The sequence below is a fragment of the Charadrius vociferus genome, unplaced genomic scaffold (assembly GCF_000708025.1).
Source record: "Charadrius vociferus isolate BGI_N301 unplaced genomic scaffold, ASM70802v2 scaffold329, whole genome shotgun sequence".
In the NCBI taxonomy this organism is placed as follows: Eukaryota; Metazoa; Chordata; class Aves; order Charadriiformes; family Charadriidae; genus Charadrius; species Charadrius vociferus.
The window spans coordinates 712866-734515 of NW_009649982.1; the positions used below are offsets into that span (position 1 = coordinate 712866).

The 21650-nt window shown below is 42.8% G+C and overlaps 1 protein-coding gene across 1 annotated transcript in view; it reads left to right on the forward strand.

Moving 5' to 3' along the window:
* TTF2 (transcription termination factor, RNA polymerase II) overlaps positions 1-21650 on the forward strand; it is a 26741-nt gene that overhangs the window by 1266 nt on the left and 3825 nt on the right. The window contains exons 2-19 of the mRNA XM_009891649.1: positions 1009-1101; positions 2352-2418; positions 2887-3867; positions 4749-4875; positions 9886-10077; positions 10309-10466; positions 12019-12100; positions 12408-12518; positions 13468-13618; positions 14297-14402; positions 15270-15460; positions 16346-16499; positions 17266-17357; positions 18129-18211; positions 18535-18674; positions 19453-19623; positions 20202-20260; positions 21386-21539. Of these exons, the coding sequence (XP_009889951.1) occupies positions 1009-1101; positions 2352-2418; positions 2887-3867; positions 4749-4875; positions 9886-10077; positions 10309-10466; positions 12019-12100; positions 12408-12518; positions 13468-13618; positions 14297-14402; positions 15270-15460; positions 16346-16499; positions 17266-17357; positions 18129-18211; positions 18535-18674; positions 19453-19623; positions 20202-20260; positions 21386-21539 (3112 nt within the window). The remainder of the gene's footprint in view (positions 1-1008; positions 1102-2351; positions 2419-2886; positions 3868-4748; positions 4876-9885; positions 10078-10308; positions 10467-12018; positions 12101-12407; positions 12519-13467; positions 13619-14296; positions 14403-15269; positions 15461-16345; positions 16500-17265; positions 17358-18128; positions 18212-18534; positions 18675-19452; positions 19624-20201; positions 20261-21385; positions 21540-21650) is intronic.

Below are 21650 nucleotides of genomic sequence, written 5' to 3' on the forward strand. Positions count from 1 at the left end.
GAGGGGTGAAGGAGGAGGAAGAGGAGGAGGAGGGGAGGGGGGGAAGGGGCCTCCGCCCCACTGTGCGGCTCTTCTCAAGGAAATTCAGTGCTATGTCAGCAGTCGTAAACTTTTATTTTCTTAGTCACGTAGTCTTCGAGAAGACTTGCTAAGTATTACAAAACTAGCCTCATGAAGTTCAGCAAGGCCAAGTGCAAGGTCCTACACCTGGTTTGGGGCAATCCCAAGCACAAATAGAGGCTGGGTGGGGAATGGCTGGAGAGCAGCCCTGACTGAGGAGATGGACTTGGGTGTGTCGGTTGATGAAAAAGTCAACAGGAGTCGGCGATTGCGCTCAAAGCCCCCAAAGCCAACTGTACACTGGGCTGCATCAAAAGGAGTGTGGCCAGCAGGTCGAGGGAGGTGATTCTGCCCCTCTACTCTGCACTTGTGAGACCCCACCTGGAATACTGCAGCCAGTTCTGAAATCCCCAACATAAGAAGGACATGGACCTGTTGGAGCGAGTCCAGAGGAGGGCCACGAAGGTGCTGGAGCACCTGTCCTGTGAAGACAGGCTGAGAGAGTTGGGGTTGTTCAACCTGGATGGGGCTCTGGGGAGACCTTATAGCGGCCTTCCAGTACTTAAAGGGGGCCTACAGAAAAGGTGGAGAGAGAATTTTTATCAGGGAGTGTAGGGATAGGACAAGGGGTAACGGTTTTAAACTGAGAGAGGGTAGATTTAGGTTAAATATTAGGAAGAAATTCTTTACTGTGAGGGTGGTGAGACACTGAAACAGATTGCCTAGGGAACTTGTAGATGCCCCATCCCTAGAGGTGTTCAAGGCCGGGTTGGATGGGGCTCTGAGCAACCTCAAATGGAAGGTTGGAATTAGATGATCTTTAAGGTCCGTTCCAACTCTAACTATTCTATGATTCTGTTTTGTCCCAAGTTAATTGTTTTTGCCATTGCTGTTCTCTAGGCAGCTTGTCTTGTTTTTATTCTTCCTCTTTTCCTTTCCGCTTTTCAGTATTCCTGCTTCTCACTGCTTGATCCATGAGGGATGCATGGTGGAGCTGCAGGTCCTGGTTCAAAAAAAAAAAATATCAGTAAGTTCTTCAAAGTGGAAACAAAGGCTTGTACAGGTTTGAACACTTGGAATTGTTTGATGGCGGCTGACTTGCTGTTTCATTCTAGAGTTGTAGAGGCTTTTCCAGCCTTGAGGCCTTCACTTACTGTATTTTAAAATGTATGCTATTTTTATTAGTAATTATATTCAGTGGTATAAACCTAAGTGATCAGATATTTGTTTTTAACAGAATTGAACATGGCTCTGTGGTTGGGTTCATCCAAGACTCGGGACGTTGCATTACATTCACCAATTTTAATTCTGATAAAGTTTGTACAGCAGTCATGCTTGGCTGCCAGTTTAAAAAAAGATCACATCCAAAATTTTTCTGTTCCTGAGGTGCTTTAAAGATGAGTTGGCCTGTGTAGTTTAACTAAAATAATAGCTGTTCCCTTACACGTTGAAATCATAGGACACTTCTGAAGCTCTGAATATAGACAGTATTTTTGCCTGAGCAGTTACTTCTTTTATTGCTAAAATTAAAAAAACAAACAACCCAAAACCCTAGGAATTTTTATCCCGAGAACAATGCTTTTGTAAAAAGCTTTGTTGCCAATGTTTATGGTCTTTTGCTCTGTAGAAGACTGGATGTAAAGTGCAGATCAAGAGAACTTGTCTATGATGGTTTTTGTGCAAAGTGCTTTTTAAAGAATGCTTATGTTGTGGTTTAACCCCAGTCAGCAACTGGGACCATGCAGCCTCTCACTCTCCACCTTTCTCCACCCAGAAGTGTAAGAAGAGGGAGAAAAGGAGGGCAAAGGGAAAAAAAAAATCAAACCTTGTGGATTGAGATAAAGACAGTTTAATAGAACAATAATGGAAAAAGTAAATAACAATAATGGTTAAAAAAAAATAAATACAAGACATAAGTCACTCTCACCACCTGGTGAATTAGTTGCCCAATCTGAGCAGAGATTGCAGATTCCCCTCCCCTCCCCTCCCCTGGCCTATCCCCATTTATATACTGAGCATGATATGTGGAATGGAATATTCTATTGGCCATTCCATTGTTCTGCCTAGGCTTCTCCTCAGCTTCTATGGGAAGCTGAAAAAAGTCTTTGACTAGTATAAACACCACCTAGCAACAACAAAAACAATATGTGTTATTGACATTCCTTTCATACCAAATCTGAAAACACGGCAACCACGAGAAAGAAAATTAACTCTATCTCAGCTGAAACTGGGACAGCTTAGAGTTCCTTTACTGGCTCCTGCAGTTCAAATCTTGTTTTATTCTTTGGTAGGTTGTTTTACCGATGCCTTAAAAGTAAGTTGAATGGGAAGAAATGGTGTGGAAACATCCCATGGCAGGTATGAATGTTTCATTTGTATTACAGTATTATCTTATTCCAGTATGACTTTTCATTCTGTATATTGCAATTACCTGTGAGATTACATAGTGGGAGATTTTTTTATTTTCTAGCTAAAAAGTGTATCGGCCTGCTGTCCTCCAGATGAGACTTCTCTTACTCCTAAATTGTGTGAAGTAATCACTGTTCTCCAGTCTTAAAAGAAACTTGGGTTTGATCTCCAGCTGTCCTCTTTTCTTGAGGGTGGTGCGGTTTGGACTTGATCCCACAAAACCATGTGAATTGCAAAGGAAGCAGAAATCCAGCAGTTTTTTGTTTTCCTTCTAAAATGTTTATCCTGATCCTGTTAAAATTATAGGAAAGGTGTTTGTAGAGAACAAAGTCTTGCTTGAGGTGATCGGGTTGTGTGTATAGTTAGCAGGCTTTAATAATTTCTACATTAGCACTTACTTACTCGTACATATTGCAGGATCCAAAAGCTACCAAAGCGTCAAAAGCCTTAGAATCTCTGCCCAACACAGCACCTCTCTTCAATCCCAGTGGCCAAAGAAATCCGTTCAAGGTAATAGACAAAAATTGTGGACCATCATCCTGGAAACAAATTAAGGAAGGAGGAAATGGAGAGGAAAGTAAAGCAAAAGGAGTAAAAGCAGAGAAAGAGAGCATGCTGGTGTCACATAAAGAAAAGAAATCAACCTCTGATTCCTCTATAGAGAAAGAACCTCTAGAAGGGCTGAAAACGAAAAAGAAGCAGTCCACAGGAAGTAGGAGTGGTCCAGAACTTAAGGAAAGCACAGTGTCTGAATCTAAACTTGGTCTTTCTGAGACTTTGAAAGAGAAAAACACCTTTTGGGAGGAAGAGAAATATGGTGGCAGTGGCAGGGAGTCCAAGAAGTCTTCTGAGTGTGTGGAGAAAGAGACAGGTGGGAGATCAAAGCTCTTTCCGCTAAGTCTTGGAAAGCAAAGTACAAGTGCCAAGCCTCCAGAGGAGGAGCAGCTTGGAGAGAAAAGCTTAAAAAGCTGTGGGGATAAAGAAACTAGGGAGAAAGTATACACTGGTCAGAAGAAGGGAGAAATGAAACTGATGTCTAAAGAAGATGCGATTTCCCCAGCAGTACCACAATCCGCTTTGCAACATGCTGCCCTGAAGGAAGAAGGAGCAGAGGCAGCGCTGCCCAAGACACAGGTTAGGCCAGGGTTGGGAGAGCCTGCTGATGAAGTCTCTGGCAGTGACACTGATGAAGTAGGATTTGTTTTCTCCTCCTCGGGTAAGAGTAAACCTGAGAAATCAGCTGAGGGTTTGCAGTCAGGAGAGATTCCTTCAGGAAAATCAGGAAGGAGTATGCAGGGGACATCTTTGCCAGGAGCTGCAGCATCGCGTCATGTGGAAGGACCCCAGGACCCTAAAGCTCTTTACAACCATCTTGTAGTCCAGCTGAAGCAAAAGAAGGTAATTTATTGTACCTGTTATTACCTTTTTTTTCTTTTCTGGTTCTGTGTTCGGGGTGACTCCCCTTACTCGTGATGGGCATCAGAATATGGTATCCCCTTACAGCAGAAACTCAAAATATTTAGATGGTTTAGGAAGATGGGGCAAGGGAGGGAATTCTGCCTAGACACAGGCTAGTAGTTTTAAGTCACATATAAGATAATGACCCCGAAGGTAATACAGCCTTCTGCACCTGGGGGTGCTCAGTTTTGAACTGAGGTTGTGTCTCTTACCCAGACAATAATTTCCGTAACTGGAACAGTGCACAGCCACCTTAACCTTTTTAAAAAACGTGGCTGTTCCTGGGGGTTTCTCTTGGCCTTGTGGAGTAAGAGTGATCTAGCCATGAAAGCTCATAGTAAGATGAAATAAACTACCTGTCTGTTTGCTTTTTTAAGTAATTGCCAATAACTATGTTCCATAGTTTTTATTACAAAAAACCCTGTTTGCCTAGAGCTCGGAACAGAACCTCGAAATAAACAGTCAGAACTGTTGTTCCTGCTAATATAGAAAGAAATGTGCAAGTAGGTTGAACATTGAGTATTTTAAGAGATATTACAATTGTCCCAAGTCGCTTGATTACCTGCTTATCCCATTTCATAACAAGGGCGAGGCCCTGTGTCATTCCATTTCTTCTGAAGTACGCTAATGGCTAGTCTGTTTTCTGCTAAAAACTATTTAATCACACTGAATGGCACTTAAATGCTTTTGGAGATTGTAGAAGAGTATCAAAATACAAATTACTAACATTAGTGTTTTTAAACTTCTGACCTGATTGTTCTCTGTTGGCAGAGAGCTTGGTAAGCACACTCATGTTTTGGATTCTCTTTTTTGTTTTGCAGAGTACCTTGGCTACAGTTAACACTCAGCTGCTGCCAGATAAAGGGGAACGGTTATTAAAGCAAGTACAGGATTTGGAAGCTGCACTCAGTGCTCTTAACATTTCGACAGCAGATACTACTGAAAAAGGTACAACTGAATTTTTTTGCCCTGGAACTTTGCAAAACAGTTTTTCTTACTATAGTTGTTAATATTGAGGAAAAATAGCATAAACTTATATATGGCATGTGGTCTATATTAAGTTTGTTGAGATTCACTGAACATGAAAAACATTAGTTGCAAAGTGTGTATCTGGGAGAGGATGAATGGAACAACTCGCATGTTTCCTCTGAAGTGCGGTGGCTTCTCAAGAGAGTTTCCTCCCATGGCTAAGACCCAGGGATAGTTCTCTTTCCAACTTTGGCTATGTGACTGAAGCAGGTGTCTCTCTGAGAACTTGCTAGGGAAGTGTTAACTGCCTCTTTGTTGCAGTATGCAACCATGCTGCTTATGCGTGTCTTGGCTGCTGCATCTGAATATTTCAGTTGCCAGATACAAGATAAGCAGCTTCCAGTGTGCCAGTCCTGTAAAGTGACTTCCTAATTCCATTAACTAGTCTTAGTCACCTGTGGAAGAGAGGCATTTTGTTGAGTTACCTGTACGGTCACCTCAGCAGGAGAGTTACTTTGTGATCATGGTATCAATTGTGTTGATGAAAAGATCCAGTTCGATAGCTCTGGAAACTGAAGATCTCTAGCAAGGAAGCAGTAACTCACAGGCCACCACACAACAAGCAGTCCCAATGTCTTATACCATATCTGCTTTTAAGACAGACCATTCCAGGAAGGAAAAAATAGCTCCTGAGTTCTTGGCCCATTTGTTCTTGGATGTTTTCCTATTTTTTGTGACCAAAACAAGAAAGATGTCTTTAAAAGGAGTAAATTCTCTGGGAACAGTGTGCCGAATTGACTTTGCGTCTCACTAATTTGATCACAGTTGCAAAGTTCACTGTATTGGTATAAACCACACATTGAGGCTTGAGCTGAACTGCGTTGCCTGTCATGTAGAAGCAGGTTAAGAGCATGCGTGTGGGGAAACACGGATAAAACACCTCAAAGGAATGCCACCTGGAGAGCAGCATGAAGGATTTACAGCCACTCCAGCCAGTAAGTCAGCTTCAACAGGGACCCAGCTTAAGTCCCTCTATGCAAACGCACATAGCATGGGGAACAAACAAGAGAAGTTAGAGACGTGCGCACACCTCCAGGGCTATGATCTCATTGGTATCACCAGGAAGTGGTGGGATGCCTCCTATGACTGGAGTGTTGGAATGGAGGGATACAGGCTCTTTAGGAAAAACAGGCAGGGGAGACGAGGAGGGGGTGTTGCCCTCTGTCAGTGAACAGTTGGAGTGCATGGAGCTCCACCTGGGAATGGATGAAGAGCTGACTGAGAGCTTATGGGGCAGGATTAAAGGGAGTGCAGGGGCAGGTGACGTTACAGTGGAGGTCTGCTACAGGCCATCTGACCAGGATAATGGGACAGATAGGGGCGGCATCATGTTCACAGGCTCCAGTCCTCATGGGGGACTTCAACCACCCTGATATGTTGGAGGGACAACGCAGCGGGGCACAGGCAACCCAGGAAGTTGTTGGAATGCATTAGTAACAACTTCCTTCTCCAAGTGGTAGGGGAGCCAACGAGGAGAGGAGCTATGCTGGACCTTGTCATTACTAACAAAGAGGGGCTAGTGGGGAATGTCAAGCTCAAGGGTAGCCTTGGCTGCAGTGATCACGAAATGGTAGAGTTCAGGATCCTTAGAGCAGCAAGGAGGGTACACAGCAAGCTCACTACCCTGGACTTCAGGAGAGCAGAGTTTGGCCTCTTGAGGGATCTGCTTGGTAGGGTTGCATGGAATAAAGTACCAGGGAGAGAAGGGTCCAAAGGAGCTGGTTAATATTCAAGGATCACCTCCTCCAGGCTCAGGGGTGATGTATCCCAACAAAGAAGAAGTCGGGCAAAAAAGCCAGGAGACATGCATGGATGATCAGGGAGCTCCTGGACACACTCAAAAGCAAAAAGGAGGCCTACAGAGGGTGGAAGCTAGGGCAGGTGGCCTGGGAGGCATACAGAGAAACTGTCCAAGAAGCCAGGGATCAGGTTAGGAAAGCTAAAGCCCAGATAGAATTGAATCTGGCCAGGGACATCAGGAGCAACAAGAAAAACTTCTATAAGTATATCAATGATAAAAGGAAGACTTGGGAAGATGTGGGTCCTCTCTGGAAGGAAACAGGAGACCTGGTCACCTAGGATATGGAGAAGGCTGAGGTACTCAATGACTTTTTTCCCCTCAGCCTTCACCAGCAAGGGTTCTAACCACACCACCCAAGTTATGGAGGGCAAAGACAGCAGCTGTGAGAATGAGGAACCACCTGCTATAGGTGAAGATCAAGTACAAGACCATCTTAAGAAACCTGAAGGTGCACAAGTTCATGGGTCCTGATGAAATCCATCTGCAGGTCCTGAGGGAACTGACAGATTAAGTTGTTAAGACACTTTCCATTATATGTGAGAAGTCGTGGCAGTCTGGCGAAGTTCCCACTGACTGGAAAAGGGGAAACTTGTAACCCTCATTTTCAAAAAGAGGGAAAAAAGGAAGACCCGGGGAACTACAGGCTGGTCAGTCTCATCTCTGTTCCCAGCAAGATCATGGAGCAGATCCTCCTGGAAACTCTGCTAAGGCACATGGAAAATAAGGAGGTGATTGGTGACAGCCAGCATGGCTTCACCAAGGGCAAGTCATGCCTGACAAATTTGGTGGCCTTCTACGATGGGATTACGGCATTGGTGGATAAGGGGAGAGCAACAGACGGCACCTACTGTTACGCCCTACTCAGAAAAGCGTGGAGGGAAGTGACTCAGATTCACAAATCCCCAGCGGTGTGGACTAAAGTGAGACAACTCTCAAGGTCTGTCTAAAAACATTTATTAGATTCCCACAGTGATTAATAAATGTCTTAACTAGGTCCATGATAATTGGTTAGGTATATAACAAATTATGGCAAGCGGTAAAACAAATCATGGCAAGTGGTAAGGTACACCTTGCGTTACTTAACAATTCTAAGGGAAAAGAGAAACAGGGGGAGAGAGTGATAAAGAGATCACCAGTCCTGGTTCCAGTGTTGGTCCAGCCAACAGGGGTCTCTGGCTCATAGGACCACTCCTCTGCAGATCCCCCTTTGTGGTATTTATTTTCCCCTTTTATGTTTGTGGTATCAGTACAACCTGCCCTACTGTTAGGGTGGCAGTTTTGTCTCAGGTTACACCTCCACCCCCCAGGTGACATAGCATGATTTGGGTGGAGAGATGAGTGCCATAGTCATAGGTTTAGCATAATCTTGATAATCTTCATTAGCATAGGCAGGGTGTCAACTTTAATGTGCATTTTGTGGATAATGAGGCTAAGATCATTCATTGGACATGATGGCCCCCAAAAACAGAGAACTAACAAGGTTCACAAGTTGAGCAGAAAGTCCTGTCTTCATAAGGCTTTCCCCTCCCCAGACGAATCCTGTGTTACTCAGATGAGTTTTCTCGCCTGAGTCACTCAAGAGATAAGTAAGTGTTAGCCTTATCAGTTCTTTGAGCACAAGGCCTACATTATCCAGACTCTACTCTATCCACCCCACGACTATAGCTATATTTCAAGTGAATGAATTGTGAGTGTTTGAGACATTCCTCAGTGAGGCTCAGAGGGCCTCCCCCCTCTCCTTATCTCTCCTCAGACTGCTTCTCTCAGTCTTTGTTTGGGGGGTTTACAAGTTGTCTTTTACACCTACCTGAATGTTTGACACTGTCTCGCACAACATCCTTGTCTCTAAACTGGAGAGGCATGGATTTGATGGATAGACCACTCGGTGGATAAGAAACTGGCTCGCTGGCTGCACTCAAAGGGTTGCAGTAAACTGCTCGATGTCCAAGTGGAAACCAGTGACGAGCGGCGTTCCTCAGGGGTCAGTACTGGGACCGGTACTATTTAACATCTTTGTTGGTGACATGGACAGTGGGATTGAGTGCACCCTCAGCAAGTTTGCTGATGACACCACGCTGTGTGTTGCGGTTGACATGCTGGAGGGAAGCAATGCTATCCAGCAGGACCTGGACAGACTTGAGAGGTGGGCTTGTGCAAACCTCATGAGGTTCAACCAGACCAAATGCAAGGTCCTGCATGTGGGTTGTGGCAATCCCAAGCACAAATACAGGCTGGGTGGAGAATGACTTGAGAGGAGCCCTGAGAAGAAGGACCTGGGTGTGTTGGTGGATGAGAAGGTCAACATGACCCAGCAATGTGTGCTCGCAGCCCAAAGGCCAACCACATCCTGGGCTGCAGCAAAAGAAGTGTAGCCAGCAGGTCGAGGGAGGTGATTCTGCACCTCTACTCTGCTCTCGTGAGACCCCACCTGGAATACTGTGGCCAGTTCTGGAGTCCCCAACATAAGAAAGACATGGACCTGTTGGAGCGAGTCTAGAGGAGGGCCATGAAGATGATCAGAGGGCTGGAGCACCTGTCCTATGAAGACAGGCTGAGAGAGTTGGGGTTGTTCAACCTGGAGAAGAGAAGGCTCCGGGGAGACCTTATGGCAGCCTTCTAGTACTTAAAGGGGGCCTACAGGAAAGCTGGAGAGGGACTTTTTGCAATGGTATGTAGTGATAGGACAAGGGGTAATGGCTTCAAACTGGAAGAGGGTAGATTTAGATTAGGTATCAGGAAGAAATTTTTCGCTCTGAGGGTGGTGAGACACTGGAACAGGTTGCCCAGGGAACTTGTAGATGTACCATCCCTGGAGGTGTTCAAGGCCAGGCTGGATGGGGCTTTGAGCAACCTGGTCTAGTGGGAGGTGTCCCTGCCCATGGCAGGGGGGTTGGAATGAGATGCTCTTTAAAGTCCCTTCCAACCTGAACCATTCTATGATTCTGTGTTAATAGTTGCAGCAGCTCGGGCAATATGGTAACCTGCTGCCCTGCTGTTAAATGTGTGTGACCACTTAATATTTTGGAAGCAGACTATTGGGCAAAATGAAGGTCCTTCTCTGGACTGTAACATGAGGCTCTGAGGTCCATTGTGCAAACTTTTTAACCTGCAATTGCTTTCTTCTTAAGGGGAAGATAGCACAAGCAGCAGCTGCCCTGAGGAATCTTTGCCTAACCCATTTGGAAGACCAGGTGGTACAAAGTTGATAACACCACTACCGCTCCAGGATCCTACAGCAAGGACCACTTCAGGCTCACACTGTCACCCCTCTGCTTCTGCTGCTTTGGGTTCCAGTGAATATTATGGACACAGTTTTGGAAGTAAGTACAGAAAGACTTTTTTTTTTTCATTAAAGAGAACACTGGTGAGGACTATTTCAGAAATAATCCTGCAACTTGTGGATATATGTGAGAATCCATTTTTTGTTACTGTGAGCTGCATAGTGCCCCCCAGGCATCTGTAGCCACTGAGATCAATCTCCAAGATGAAAGATCTGCTCGGGAAAGTTAGCCTTGTAACCCTATCTCATGCATAATACTGTATCTTTCTAGTGAACTCTGGTGTGCAGAATCTATATGGAGGAAGAATGACAGAAGACCGAATCAGAGCTGTACACAGTGCCACAAGTGAGGCTATTAACCATCTTCACAAATCTCTAGAATCCTGTCCAACAGAGCAGACAGTAGCTGAAGATCCCTCTGAACTGAAGGTGAGTTCATAAGGATGGAGGATATCGTGCTGACGAACTCGGAGGTTTCTTGTTACCTCCATAATGAAGTGTAACATCTAGGTGATACCCTAGAGCATCCTGTCCTTTCACACCTGTCACAGTTTTCATCTTGCTGGAAGGAGACACTCTAATTACTTTCCATCCATGAGAGTTGCTTCAGATTGCCAATACTGATGTTCTACCCTCTTGTTGTGGTGTCTTCAGAATATTTAGTGCTTGAATGAAGTAGTAGTGCCTCAGACAAAGTAACCAACCCACAACCATTTGTACACGACTGGCAGAGCAGAAGCAGGTCTCTAGTGAGGAACAAACTGAGAACTTTCTTACTGTTCTTTTCTCCTGGTCAGGTCTCCCCAGTGAGCTCTAAGAAATGGTCTTTTAAAAGCGTTGCAGGTGATTGAGTTCATGCAACCTGATGCACTCCGGAGTAGTCCTTTCTGATCTGCTAAAGAGCAGCTCTTTATCAGGTGGTGCAGAACCCATAGTTGAGGTTATGTGTAAGATATTGGAAGGCACACGCCTCTACAAGATAGTGCGTTGATGTATATATGTTGTGTCACTTGTCAGATCCTCTTGAGACCTTTTCAGTTCTGGAAAAAGACATTTAGTGTCTTACGATGATAGTATGTAGTCCTTCTTCCTGTCCTGGTTTCAGTTGGGATAGAGTTAACTTTCTTCCAAGTAGCTGCCGTGTTTTGCATTTAGTATGAGAGTAATATTGATAACACATTGGTTTAGTTGTTGCTAAGTAATGTTTACAGTAAGTCAAGGAGTTTTTCAGCTTCCCATAGAAGCTGAGAGGGAGCACAGAGTATATAAATGGGGGCTGGCTGGGGAGCAAGGATCCACGATTACTGCTTGGGATGGAATGGGCGATCGATCCTATGACCACTATGTGGTGAGAGCAATTTGCATTGCATCACTTTATTTTGTATATTCTTTTACCATTATTATTACCATATTATTATCATTATTATTTTTCCTTTCCATTACTGTTCTCTTAAACTGTCATAATCTCCACCCACAAGGGGTTTTTTTCTTCCTTTTTCTCCCTCTTCTCCCTACCATAGTGGGGCTGGGATGGGGGGAGTGAGTGAACAGCTCCATGGTTCTAGTTGCTGGCTGAGTTTAAACACAATGCTTTTACGAGTCTGTAGGGGTCTTAGACTTGGTGAGAAAAGGGGATTTCTTCTCAATCCCACTCCTTGACAGTGATGCCTGTTAGCAAGGTAGGCTTGGGTGGATTTTCCATCTGGACAAGCCACCTTTGGTATGTCCTCAGAATACTGTGAGATGCCAGTTTGGTTTGTGCATGAAGCATTAGCAAGACTGATCTATGGTACTGCTGACCTCCTGTCTGCAGGAGTTGCTTATCTAGGGTATTCTTGTCCACGTGGGAGAAGAACAGGTAGGTAAACTCCTCTTAGTAAGATTGTAGTAGGACAGTTCAACTACATAATTTGGTTTGGGAAGCAGAAGTGTCTGAACTTAGCAAAGTGTTTCCTTCAGATCCTCTGTCTCGCCCTCTCAGGTTCCACTGCTGCTGCACCAAAAACAGGCACTCGCATGGCTATGCTGGAGAGAGAGTCAGAGGCCATGTGGAGGAATTCTGGGTAAGCAACAGAACAGGAGAGTGGACTTTGGGGGGCAGATATATGGCAGCAACAGCAACATAACTTAGTCTGAGGCCAATAACTAGTTATTTTGTAGGCATGTCCCAGGGGCTTGATTTTCTGTGTCCTTTGACAAATTAGAGGTATTAACCCATTACAAAATCATACCCGGGAAATGGCTGTATGTGTATCTTTATTTCCAGGGTTCCCCAGGGCAATTTCTGTTGTAGTATTTACCTCAGTGTAGATCTGAGCTAGGAGAGATAATTTCTGCATGTCATCACAACTTCTGTGTGTCTTTTTCCAGCGGATGACATGGGCTTGGGGAAGACTCTAACAATGATTGCTCTTATTCTGGCCCAGAAGCAGCTGAAGACAGAGAAAAGAAAGAAGTTAGAAATATGGCTATCCAAAAATGGTACAGAATTGTTTCCATCATACAGTACATGCATTATGATGCAGAACCATTTGAAATGCCTAAAGGGTTCTAGGTTAATGGCTTGTTAACAAACAACAGACTTTATCTGTGCTCACTTCCCTTCTGTAGGAAAATTCTGTTGGGTTTAATGTTTACCACACTTCCTTGCAAGGCCTTTCTCTTTATCAGTGTCATTTGTTCTTCCATCAAATGTGTAGAATTTCCCAACTTATTCTTTTATATTGTTTTGGGGTTTACTTTTTTTTTTTGATAGTTTCCTGAACCAGTTAAAGCCAGCTTATGCTGTTTTGAAAAAAGTGTCATAGTTTTTTCAACATATGCACAGTTTTCATAGCATAAGGACTTAAATTAGTTACTACTCACCTCCCTGTGACTAGTTTTTTTCTTTTTTTTTTTCCCCCCCTCAAAAGATTACTTTTATCTTGTTCGTAGAGATAAAGGACGTTAGAGTTTTTAAAGAGTATTGTTCTGCATCCGCAACCTGTTACTGTCTCCGTTGTCATGGAATTTGTTGGACTACTTTTTCCCGTCTTGCCAATTTTACTGACTGTATGTTTGTTTTTACTGTGTGGTTCAAAATGGTAACATTTCAGTCTTCTAGACTAGGAAAGAAGTATTTATTTGGTATTGTATTCTCAAGAGAGATCAGGGTTAGTTCCTGAATTCTAACCTTTCAGCTTATCCAAAGGAAGTGCACAGATACATAGCATAACTCCGAGTGGACAGGAAGCAGTGCATTAGTGTTAAAGTAGAGTTTTTTTCCACCCAGAACTAACAGTCCCCAGGAATGCAATGTAGAGATGTCTGCTTCACACACTGCTCACAGGAAAATTGGACCAATCTTAATTGTTGTGATTTTCCAAAACTTCTGTCTTTGTTGTAGTCTAACATGAAGGCATTGAAACCTGCCTGCAATATTTTCCTGCAGATTCCACTGTTATCCCTTCCCACAGCACTTTAATCATTTGTCCTGCATCCTTGATCCATCACTGGAAGAAAGAGATTGACAGACGTGTGGCCTGTGGCAAACTGAGGGTCTATTTGTACCATGGGCCAAACAGAGATAAACATGCAGCAGTGTAAGTGCTAAACCATAAATATGACCAAGAAAAGTAAAATACAACTTAACAAGGGATTGCGTATATCAGAGGTGAAATTCAGTGGCTGTAGAATGATAGAAGAACCTGAAGTATGGAAATATGGAGGATCCAGAAGGTCAGGCTGGTTGATGTCTGCTGTAAAGATACATATAGCAAAAAGTTATGGCCTGCACCCATGCTGGGTGGTTCTGTGCAGGCTGTTGCTGTTAACAAAAAAAAAAAAGGTGTAGATTCTCTGAAACATCTGTTGCTTGCAGAGATTCTCAGTGGCAGTTTCTTCTGTGTTGGTTCTTTGTGGTTCTATTTTATTTTTTTTTGAGCTGTATGTATAGATCAGAAAATTCTCCACACCACTTTAGGCCATACTAAGCAGTATTTCTAGGTGTCAGATTCTAAGTGGTGTTCATCTCATGTGGTATGTGTTCTCTACCACTGACTTCTGCTGTCTTCTTGAGCTTGCTGTGTCTACTTCCAGTACCAAAAAAATGGGTGCAACGTGTCCTTCCTGTTTGATTGCTATGAAGCTCAGTTTTCTGTAAAACTCTGCATTTAAGCTCTTGTAGAACTGCGTTAAACCTTGAGCAAGCATTTTGTCTGCCTTGCAAAACAAATTCCTCATTTGTTCTTGCTCCTGATTACTACTTTCCTTTTATGTAGGCTTTCTGAATATGATGTTGTTGTCACCACCTACAGCATTCTCTCCAAGGAGGTTCCTACAAGCAAAGAAGAGGGGGAAGTCCCTGCTAAGGACCATGATGTGGGGGTGAGAAGCCATATTGTTGATAGAGGATTGCACTAATGTTTTGTTCTGAGATGTTGCAAACCATTATCATTTCAAGGAGCACTTTATGCTACAGTGAGCAGCAGGTTGAATACTTTTTTTTCTGTAAAGTCCCCTGCTGAGTTTGCCCAATAAAAATGAAGTTATGAGAGAAAGCACTGTGCAGTGCAGAAAGAGAACGGAAAAATCTTCAAGAAATCTGTTCTGTAGTAATATAGAATACACTATGCTGAATATAGTTGAAATGTCTTTAAAAGTAATTTTAAGAGCGCAGTGATGAATCTCATACTCCTCCTTTTGAGGTGAGACTGTGAAGGAACACTAGAATCTCCTGTTGGTGTTCTTTGCTGAAGCACCAACATCGCTTTAAACTACCAGAAACCTGTTACATTCTAGATCTTTTTCTTAAAGCAAAAAGGCCTTTGAATGTCTTGAAACTTCAAGGTGGCACCTATAAAACTGACATCCTTCATTTAAAAGTACAGGATATGCCCTAATAGAATAATTATATGTGTTCCTTCATCCCAGTCTAGCAAAAATTTATGGTTGTGGAATGTCACTTGGGAAGGAAGAGGTGATAAAGTGTTAAAAGCAAGAAAAACAGCAAAAGATTAGAAATTGTCATCAAGAACAGACAAGCATTATATTCTTTGGTTATAAACTTTCATGCAAGCTTTGGAGAGATGATTTATTTTGAGAGCACCTCTTACATGACAGTAAGAGCTCAAATTACTGCTGAGTAACATCAGGAAAATGCTTCTTCCTGGAAAAATATGTTTGCTTATGGCTCTTTAGAGAGCCTAGCAAGGTTATTGTGCTGGGTTATAAATAGTCTGCTTTTTCTTTCAGAGTGGGTCATCTCCCTGTTCCCCTCTGCTCAAGGTAGCTTGGGCTCGAGTTATATTGGATGAAGCTCACAGTATTAAAAACCCAAAGGTTCAAACCTCTATAGCTGTGTGCAAACTGAGAGCCAGTGCCAGATGGGCTGTCACCGGGACGCCAATACAGAACAACTTACTAGACATGTACTCTCTCCTGAGGTGAGGTGGCTGCACATGAACACATGGACAGGGCTCCAATTCCAGTAGTTCTTTGCTAATGAAGTGCTGAAGTTGTTTCGAAGTTTGAGAGGTTTTCGAAGATATGTGGGTTAGTGAGACTTGTTATATTAACACTTCAGGCACTGGATTGTAAAGGCTGTGGCTGAAACATTGTGCGAGGCTGACCATGTCTCTATTGTTGTGAGAAGCTATTCTGCTTTCATAGAGGACAAAGGGGAAGTTACTTCAGATCTCCTATGTCTCCAAGATGAAGATGCCCAAAACCAATTTTAATGAACAGAAGTCTTGTGTGATAATCCTTGTTCCTACACGGGCAGCTTGGGAGGACCTTATTAAAGAGTGTTGTGCTACAAGGGCATTGAAGGAAAGGGTGAAAACTTTGGCTTCTCGAAACAAATGATAAACAGGTTAAATTCCATGCTCCTCATCACTGAGAAGAAAAAGTTTATGAAGGGAGACAGCGACAACTTACAGTTGAAATTAATTTTGGATAATGGAAATTAATTTTCAATTAAGAAGTACAGGAGTTTGAAGTAACAAATAATATGCTTTTTGGTGAGTGCCTGTGCTTCTTGGTGCTCTTCATTTGCTGGTGATGCTTGAGACATAACAAGGAAAGAGGAAGTGATGGGTACAGAACCAGGAAGATGCTTTCATTGTGGTAGTGATTTTGACTACCACAAGACTTTTGAGCAAACCAGTTATCAGCATCATTACACTGGAAGTCTTTTACTGCTCCTAGCACTTGTGGCTGAACTGGAAATGATTTGTTTTGGATAGCAAGGAATTTGGGTCTTGTCATTCAGGAGTAACTTGAAGAACTCTTCTTCCCTTGGTTTGAAGTCTTCTTCCCACATGTTGTAGGTTTCTGCGTTGCTCTCCTTTTGATGAGTACAAGGTGTGGAAGTACCAAGTAGATAACAACACAAAAAAGGGAGGAGAGAGGCTGAGTCTCTTAACCAGGAGCCTCTTACTACGGAGAACTAAGGACCAGCTGGATTCAACTGGCAAGCCCTTGGTAAGAACTTCACCCTCCACAACTAGACAATCATTCCATTGCTTTCCTTGCAGCAGCCAGTCAGTTCTTTACATGCATGAGCTTGTTTATGGGTGGGGTTTCCTGTCTACTGCAGTCTCTTGAGCAAGAGGAGTTGAATGCCTGTGGCATGCTTTGATTGCTTATCCAGAAAGCAGAAATATAAAGAAGAATGAAACCTTTCATTTATAAATCACATGCGGAGGAGAATATGTTAAGTAATTGCCAGCAGATGCCTACGTAGCGGAAAGTTAGTCTAGTTTTCTGAGCTAGCCTAGATCTGCTGCATGTCAAATGGATCTGGTGCATGCTGGGGCATTGGTTTTCTGCATTACTCTTTACAGTCTGTTATGCTGAGTATTAGATTGTTGGTGTGTCTAAGCCCTTAAAAGGTGTAGTTTTGGTGTACTGTCTGATTCTGAATGAGGAACTTAAAAGTTACTTTTACAATGCAATGAATTAATCCCTCCATGGTAGCTGTGTGGAAATCAGTGCTTAGTTGCTCATGCCTTTTGTTGTTGGATGATTTGGAATAAAGATCATAATCTTGAGTGTTAACCGGGCTACTTGGAGTTCTGTGCGTATCTATATTGTTTCATAATTGCATTTATGAGTAACTTTAATGAAGAAACAAACGGCTATCTTCTGAGACTTAGAACACTGTGTTAAATCTTGGAACACCAGTGTTTGGGATGCTGTATAAGATTTTTGCGCCACATGTATCTGATCTTGTGTATTTTTACTTAAGGTATCTCTGCCTCAGCGTAGCACACAGTTGCATCAATTAAAACTTTCAGCAGAGGAGCAGTCTGTGTACAATGTGCTCTTTGCAAGATCCAGGTATGAATGTGGGAAGAGATATGGTATTTTGTGGTTTTGTTTCTTACTGGTGTGAAAAATCAGAAAGAGAACTCCACTTAAGATGAGAAGAGCTTTTGGACAAATTCCTGTTAATTTTTTCCCTGTCTGACTCTGTCAAGCATGTTTGAAAATATTGCTTGTTCTGATAATAGCTGAAAATGGTGCTGCTTTTTTTTTTTTCCCTCCCATATGCTCATACCTTGTATGAGCTTTGTATTCTAGTCTTTCCCTTAATCTCATTGATTTCAAGACTCCAAAGACTTGGAATAGCAACAATAGTTCTTAAATGGTGATGTGCCAGCACCTGTAAATGAGAGAGTTATCATCTTTGCCCTGTGATACTTACACAATTGGAAATTCTGGTAGCCTCTCCAGATGACTGTAACACCAGCCAGCATCACTTTGTGTTCTCCTAAGGTTTCTTTCAACAGTGTTGCTGTAAAGAGTCTTCCTTCCTTTTAAATACACATTTAAAGATGTCCTTTTGTTGTGAAGAACGTTATCCATTGGGCCCTGGTTCCTATTGTACCCAAGGTATTCCAGTAAGCAGACTTGCTTGCTTTTGTGTTCTCCAAAATGGATCTTGGTTTTGATTATATTCAAGTTAAACAAAAGTGGGGTTTTTTTGTGATTTAAATGATTAATGAAACCTTCCTTACCTTAATGTGTCATCAGCTTGCTTGTTAAACTTGGTTCCCTCTTGCCTTTTTTCCTGCTGTAAATCCCACAGTCTTTGTCTTGTTTTTCCAGGTCAACACTACAATCCTACCTAAAGAGACAAGAGCAGAAAAATGAAAGCAGAGAGTATGCTGGTGATAACCCATTTGAGAGAGGTTTGAGCACACCCTCCCCTGAAAACATTTGCAGAAGTGACTCTTAAGTGTACAATTAAGGAGGAGGAACAGACCTGGCCACATGGGATCAGGACTTAAGAAATTCTTTGGAAAATGTTTTGCTGCTCCTTGATGTTACAAAGAATCGTACCATAGTATTCCAAAAGTCTATTCTTGCTGTTGTGGCTCTGGGCAAATCTCTTAAAGGCCCTGGGTCTAAAATTCTGAAATAGAGATCTAATTGCTGTCTTGCTGGAGGTGGCTGGGCAGTGCTTGGAAATGCTTTCAAGAGCTCTTGATGTTTTGTCTTCCTTCCTTGGCAGTTGCACAAGAGTTTGTGGTCAGTCAAAAGGAATTTCCAGCAGCCTCCCAAAGTGCCTCCCAGGTCTCAAGTACTGTCCACGTCTTGTCCATGCTCTTGAGGCTCCGTCAGTGCTGCTGCCATCTCTCCTTACTGAAAGTGGTAATTGTGTTATATTGTAGTGGTGTGGGGTTTTTTGTGAGGATTTTTGTAAGTGTTTGTGTAAGTTAACAGACTTTGTAACGCCCTTGCATCTCTTAGCTAGGGGTGTATCAACTGAGCCATGTCTAGGACTGTGTTTTACAGCCCAAGAGGTTTTAGATGGTGAATACTTCCTACTGAAGAGTTCCCAGCATGACCTATGTGGGCAGTTGTGTCTCTGGAAATACCTTTATTCATATTAAAAAAAAAGAAACAAAATTTTAATGGCAAAGAAGTCATCTTGATCTTAACCTAGTCTTGAAAAGTGTCCAAGTCCACAAGTGTAGCCTGTTTCAAAGGCTTGTGTGAGATCTGTAAGTGCCTTGACTGAAGTTGACTTGCATGAAGTAGACTAATCTTTCAGAAGTTCTTTGCTCTGTCATACCAAGCAGCTGTAGAATAAGTCCAGATACTGAGGGAACAGGCAAGGATTTATCTTGTAACATCTTTAATCTTGCAATTGTTAAATGCTGTGGGAGGGGGGATCTGAGGAGATTAAACCACAGCAAATGGCTGAGCTGACATGCTTTCTCTACGCTGCCCCTTCTTGGGGCAGAATAAGGGGCCAAAGGGACTGTTGGTCTGACACGGTAGTGTTTCTTAATTGTTCTTTCTTTATATTGCATAGCTTCCTTCAAACCCTCTGTCCTCAGCAGACAACGTGCAGACTGTGGATCAGTACTGAATTCGACCGCAGGCTTGACTGTGATCCCTTATTATATTGCTTTCTTTTCCACAGGCTCTGGACCAAGTTAACTTGGGCAGTGAAGGCCTTTCTCTCTCCATTGAGGAACAACTTAGTGCTTTGACCCTGTCTGAGCTCCAGACTGCTGATTCCAAGTCAACAGTCTGCCTCAATGGCACAGCTTTTAAAACAGATATCTTTGAAATCACCAGGGAAAGCACCAAGGTATTGTGATTATGGCTTTCTTACTTTCCTTGAGAAGCTTGTATTTCAGCACTTTGCCTTTTTGCTTGTTAATGAATTGTGACACTTTGGTAACTGCAGATCAGGCTAAATTGGCAGTTTCGATGAAATCAGGTGAGTAGATTGATAGTCTGCTGAACTCCTTCTGGGAATGCTCCAGCTTATTAGGATGGCCATAAAGCTGTGAGAATCTGACTGTTGAAAATCTGTCAGTGAAAAATCTTGAGCACTGGATTCAGAGAAGTTTAGGAAAGCATGCATGTGAGAGCATGGTGCTTGTGAAGAGCTAGAAAAAATGGGATGGCAGAAAACAGAGGTGGCAATAACTTCTCACAGGAAGCTTGGAATCTATAAAAAATGCCTGTATGATTTTGATTTCTTAACCCTGTTTTCCATGGTGGGAGTGTACTTACCAATGACTATTAATGTCTTGAAAGTCAGAGCAGAGAAGAAATTCCAGTTGAAGAGTTATTTTGATCGCTTCCTCTTTTAATGAAGAATAGCCAAACATGAGCTGGCTTATGACAGCAAGAAGAATTTTTTTTTTTTTTTTCCTGCAGATAGCTTACCTCTTGGCTGAACTGAAAACTATTCAGAGTCACTCGGAGTCTCAGAAAAGGTTAGTAAACATGTCCTTTTCTTTAGTCATAGTGATTGAGAGAAGCATGTCTCTTGACAGCAGCAGAAATGGTTTAAAACAATTGAATACAAAACTCCTGGAATGATAAAATATTGGCACTACTGCAGTAGTTGAAAGCAGATTTTGAGGGGGAAAAAAAAAATCCAAGACAAAAGAGGGTAGCTTAAGATGTAGGTAAGTGTAAACATAAGGGAATGTGTGAGTAATCTCAGGCCTTGAGGCCCAGGAGAACTGTTCTTCAAAACAGAATTGGGAATAATTTGGTTGTGCTGAGAATTATTTGCCCTCAGCTCTGCAATGCATGCCACCACCCAAAAACGGTGGGGGAATAAAGTAGTCTTTAAAACTGAACCTGTTTCAGATAAAGTAATGCATAGATTAGAGGACTTCAGCAACACTTAAGTCCTGCAGCTCTCGCTGTCCAAGTTCTGTCTTTGTTCTGCATCAGACTGCAGTGTTACCGAGTTTTCTGCTTGTTTTTATTAAACAATGTAAAATGCATTGTTTACGGTTACAATGCATATAGTGAATACAGTCACAGGTGTGTGGTTGTAAAGTAGTTCACCTATGTTGGAGGTGGGTTGGAAGGGGAAGTCCTGTTCTTGGGCAACTCTAGAGTTGCACCACACGTAGAAAGCTTTTTTCCAAAGTCTTTTCCAAAAAGCTTTCCCACCATAAGAATGAGAACACCAACATTACTTTTGTTCCCTACCAAAAAGCTGTCAAACAAATTATTGCCTGCCAAACTGTTTAATCCAAAAAGTGTGGGGAGTGAGAGGCCCAGGGAAATCTAAGTTTGGTGTTGCTATTGATTCATTTTGCAGAAAAAGCTCAGAATTGTGATTGGTAGGTGGCAATGTAAAATCCAAAAATAGAGATGAAAGTTAGAGACTTAATTTGTCTGAAGTTTATTGGATATTAGCCTTCTGCAGCAGATTCTACCACTACACCTACAGATGAATCTATATCTGAAGTGGGAAGAGTTCAGTTTGCAGTGGGGAAGAGTGCCTGAATCAGTCTCCTCTTGGGTGAAACACTGCAATAACCAAACTGTTACAGTACACACAGAACTTGTTCTAAACTCCCTTTTCTCTCTCTCTCCAGTGTTGTTGTCTCTCAGTGGACAAGTATGTTAAAAGTTGTGGCTGTGCACCTCCAGCGACTAGGGCTGAAGTATGCAACGGTGGATGGCTCTGTCAATCCTAAAGAGAGAATGGATGTGGTAGAAGAGTTCAATAACAATCCCAAAGGGCCTCAGGTATGCAGTCAAGGCAGGGAAACAGTTACTAGCACTGCTGTGAGCACCTGTGATAACTGACTTCACGATTCCATTTACTGGTACTGCTTTCATTTGGACCTCTAGGTGCCA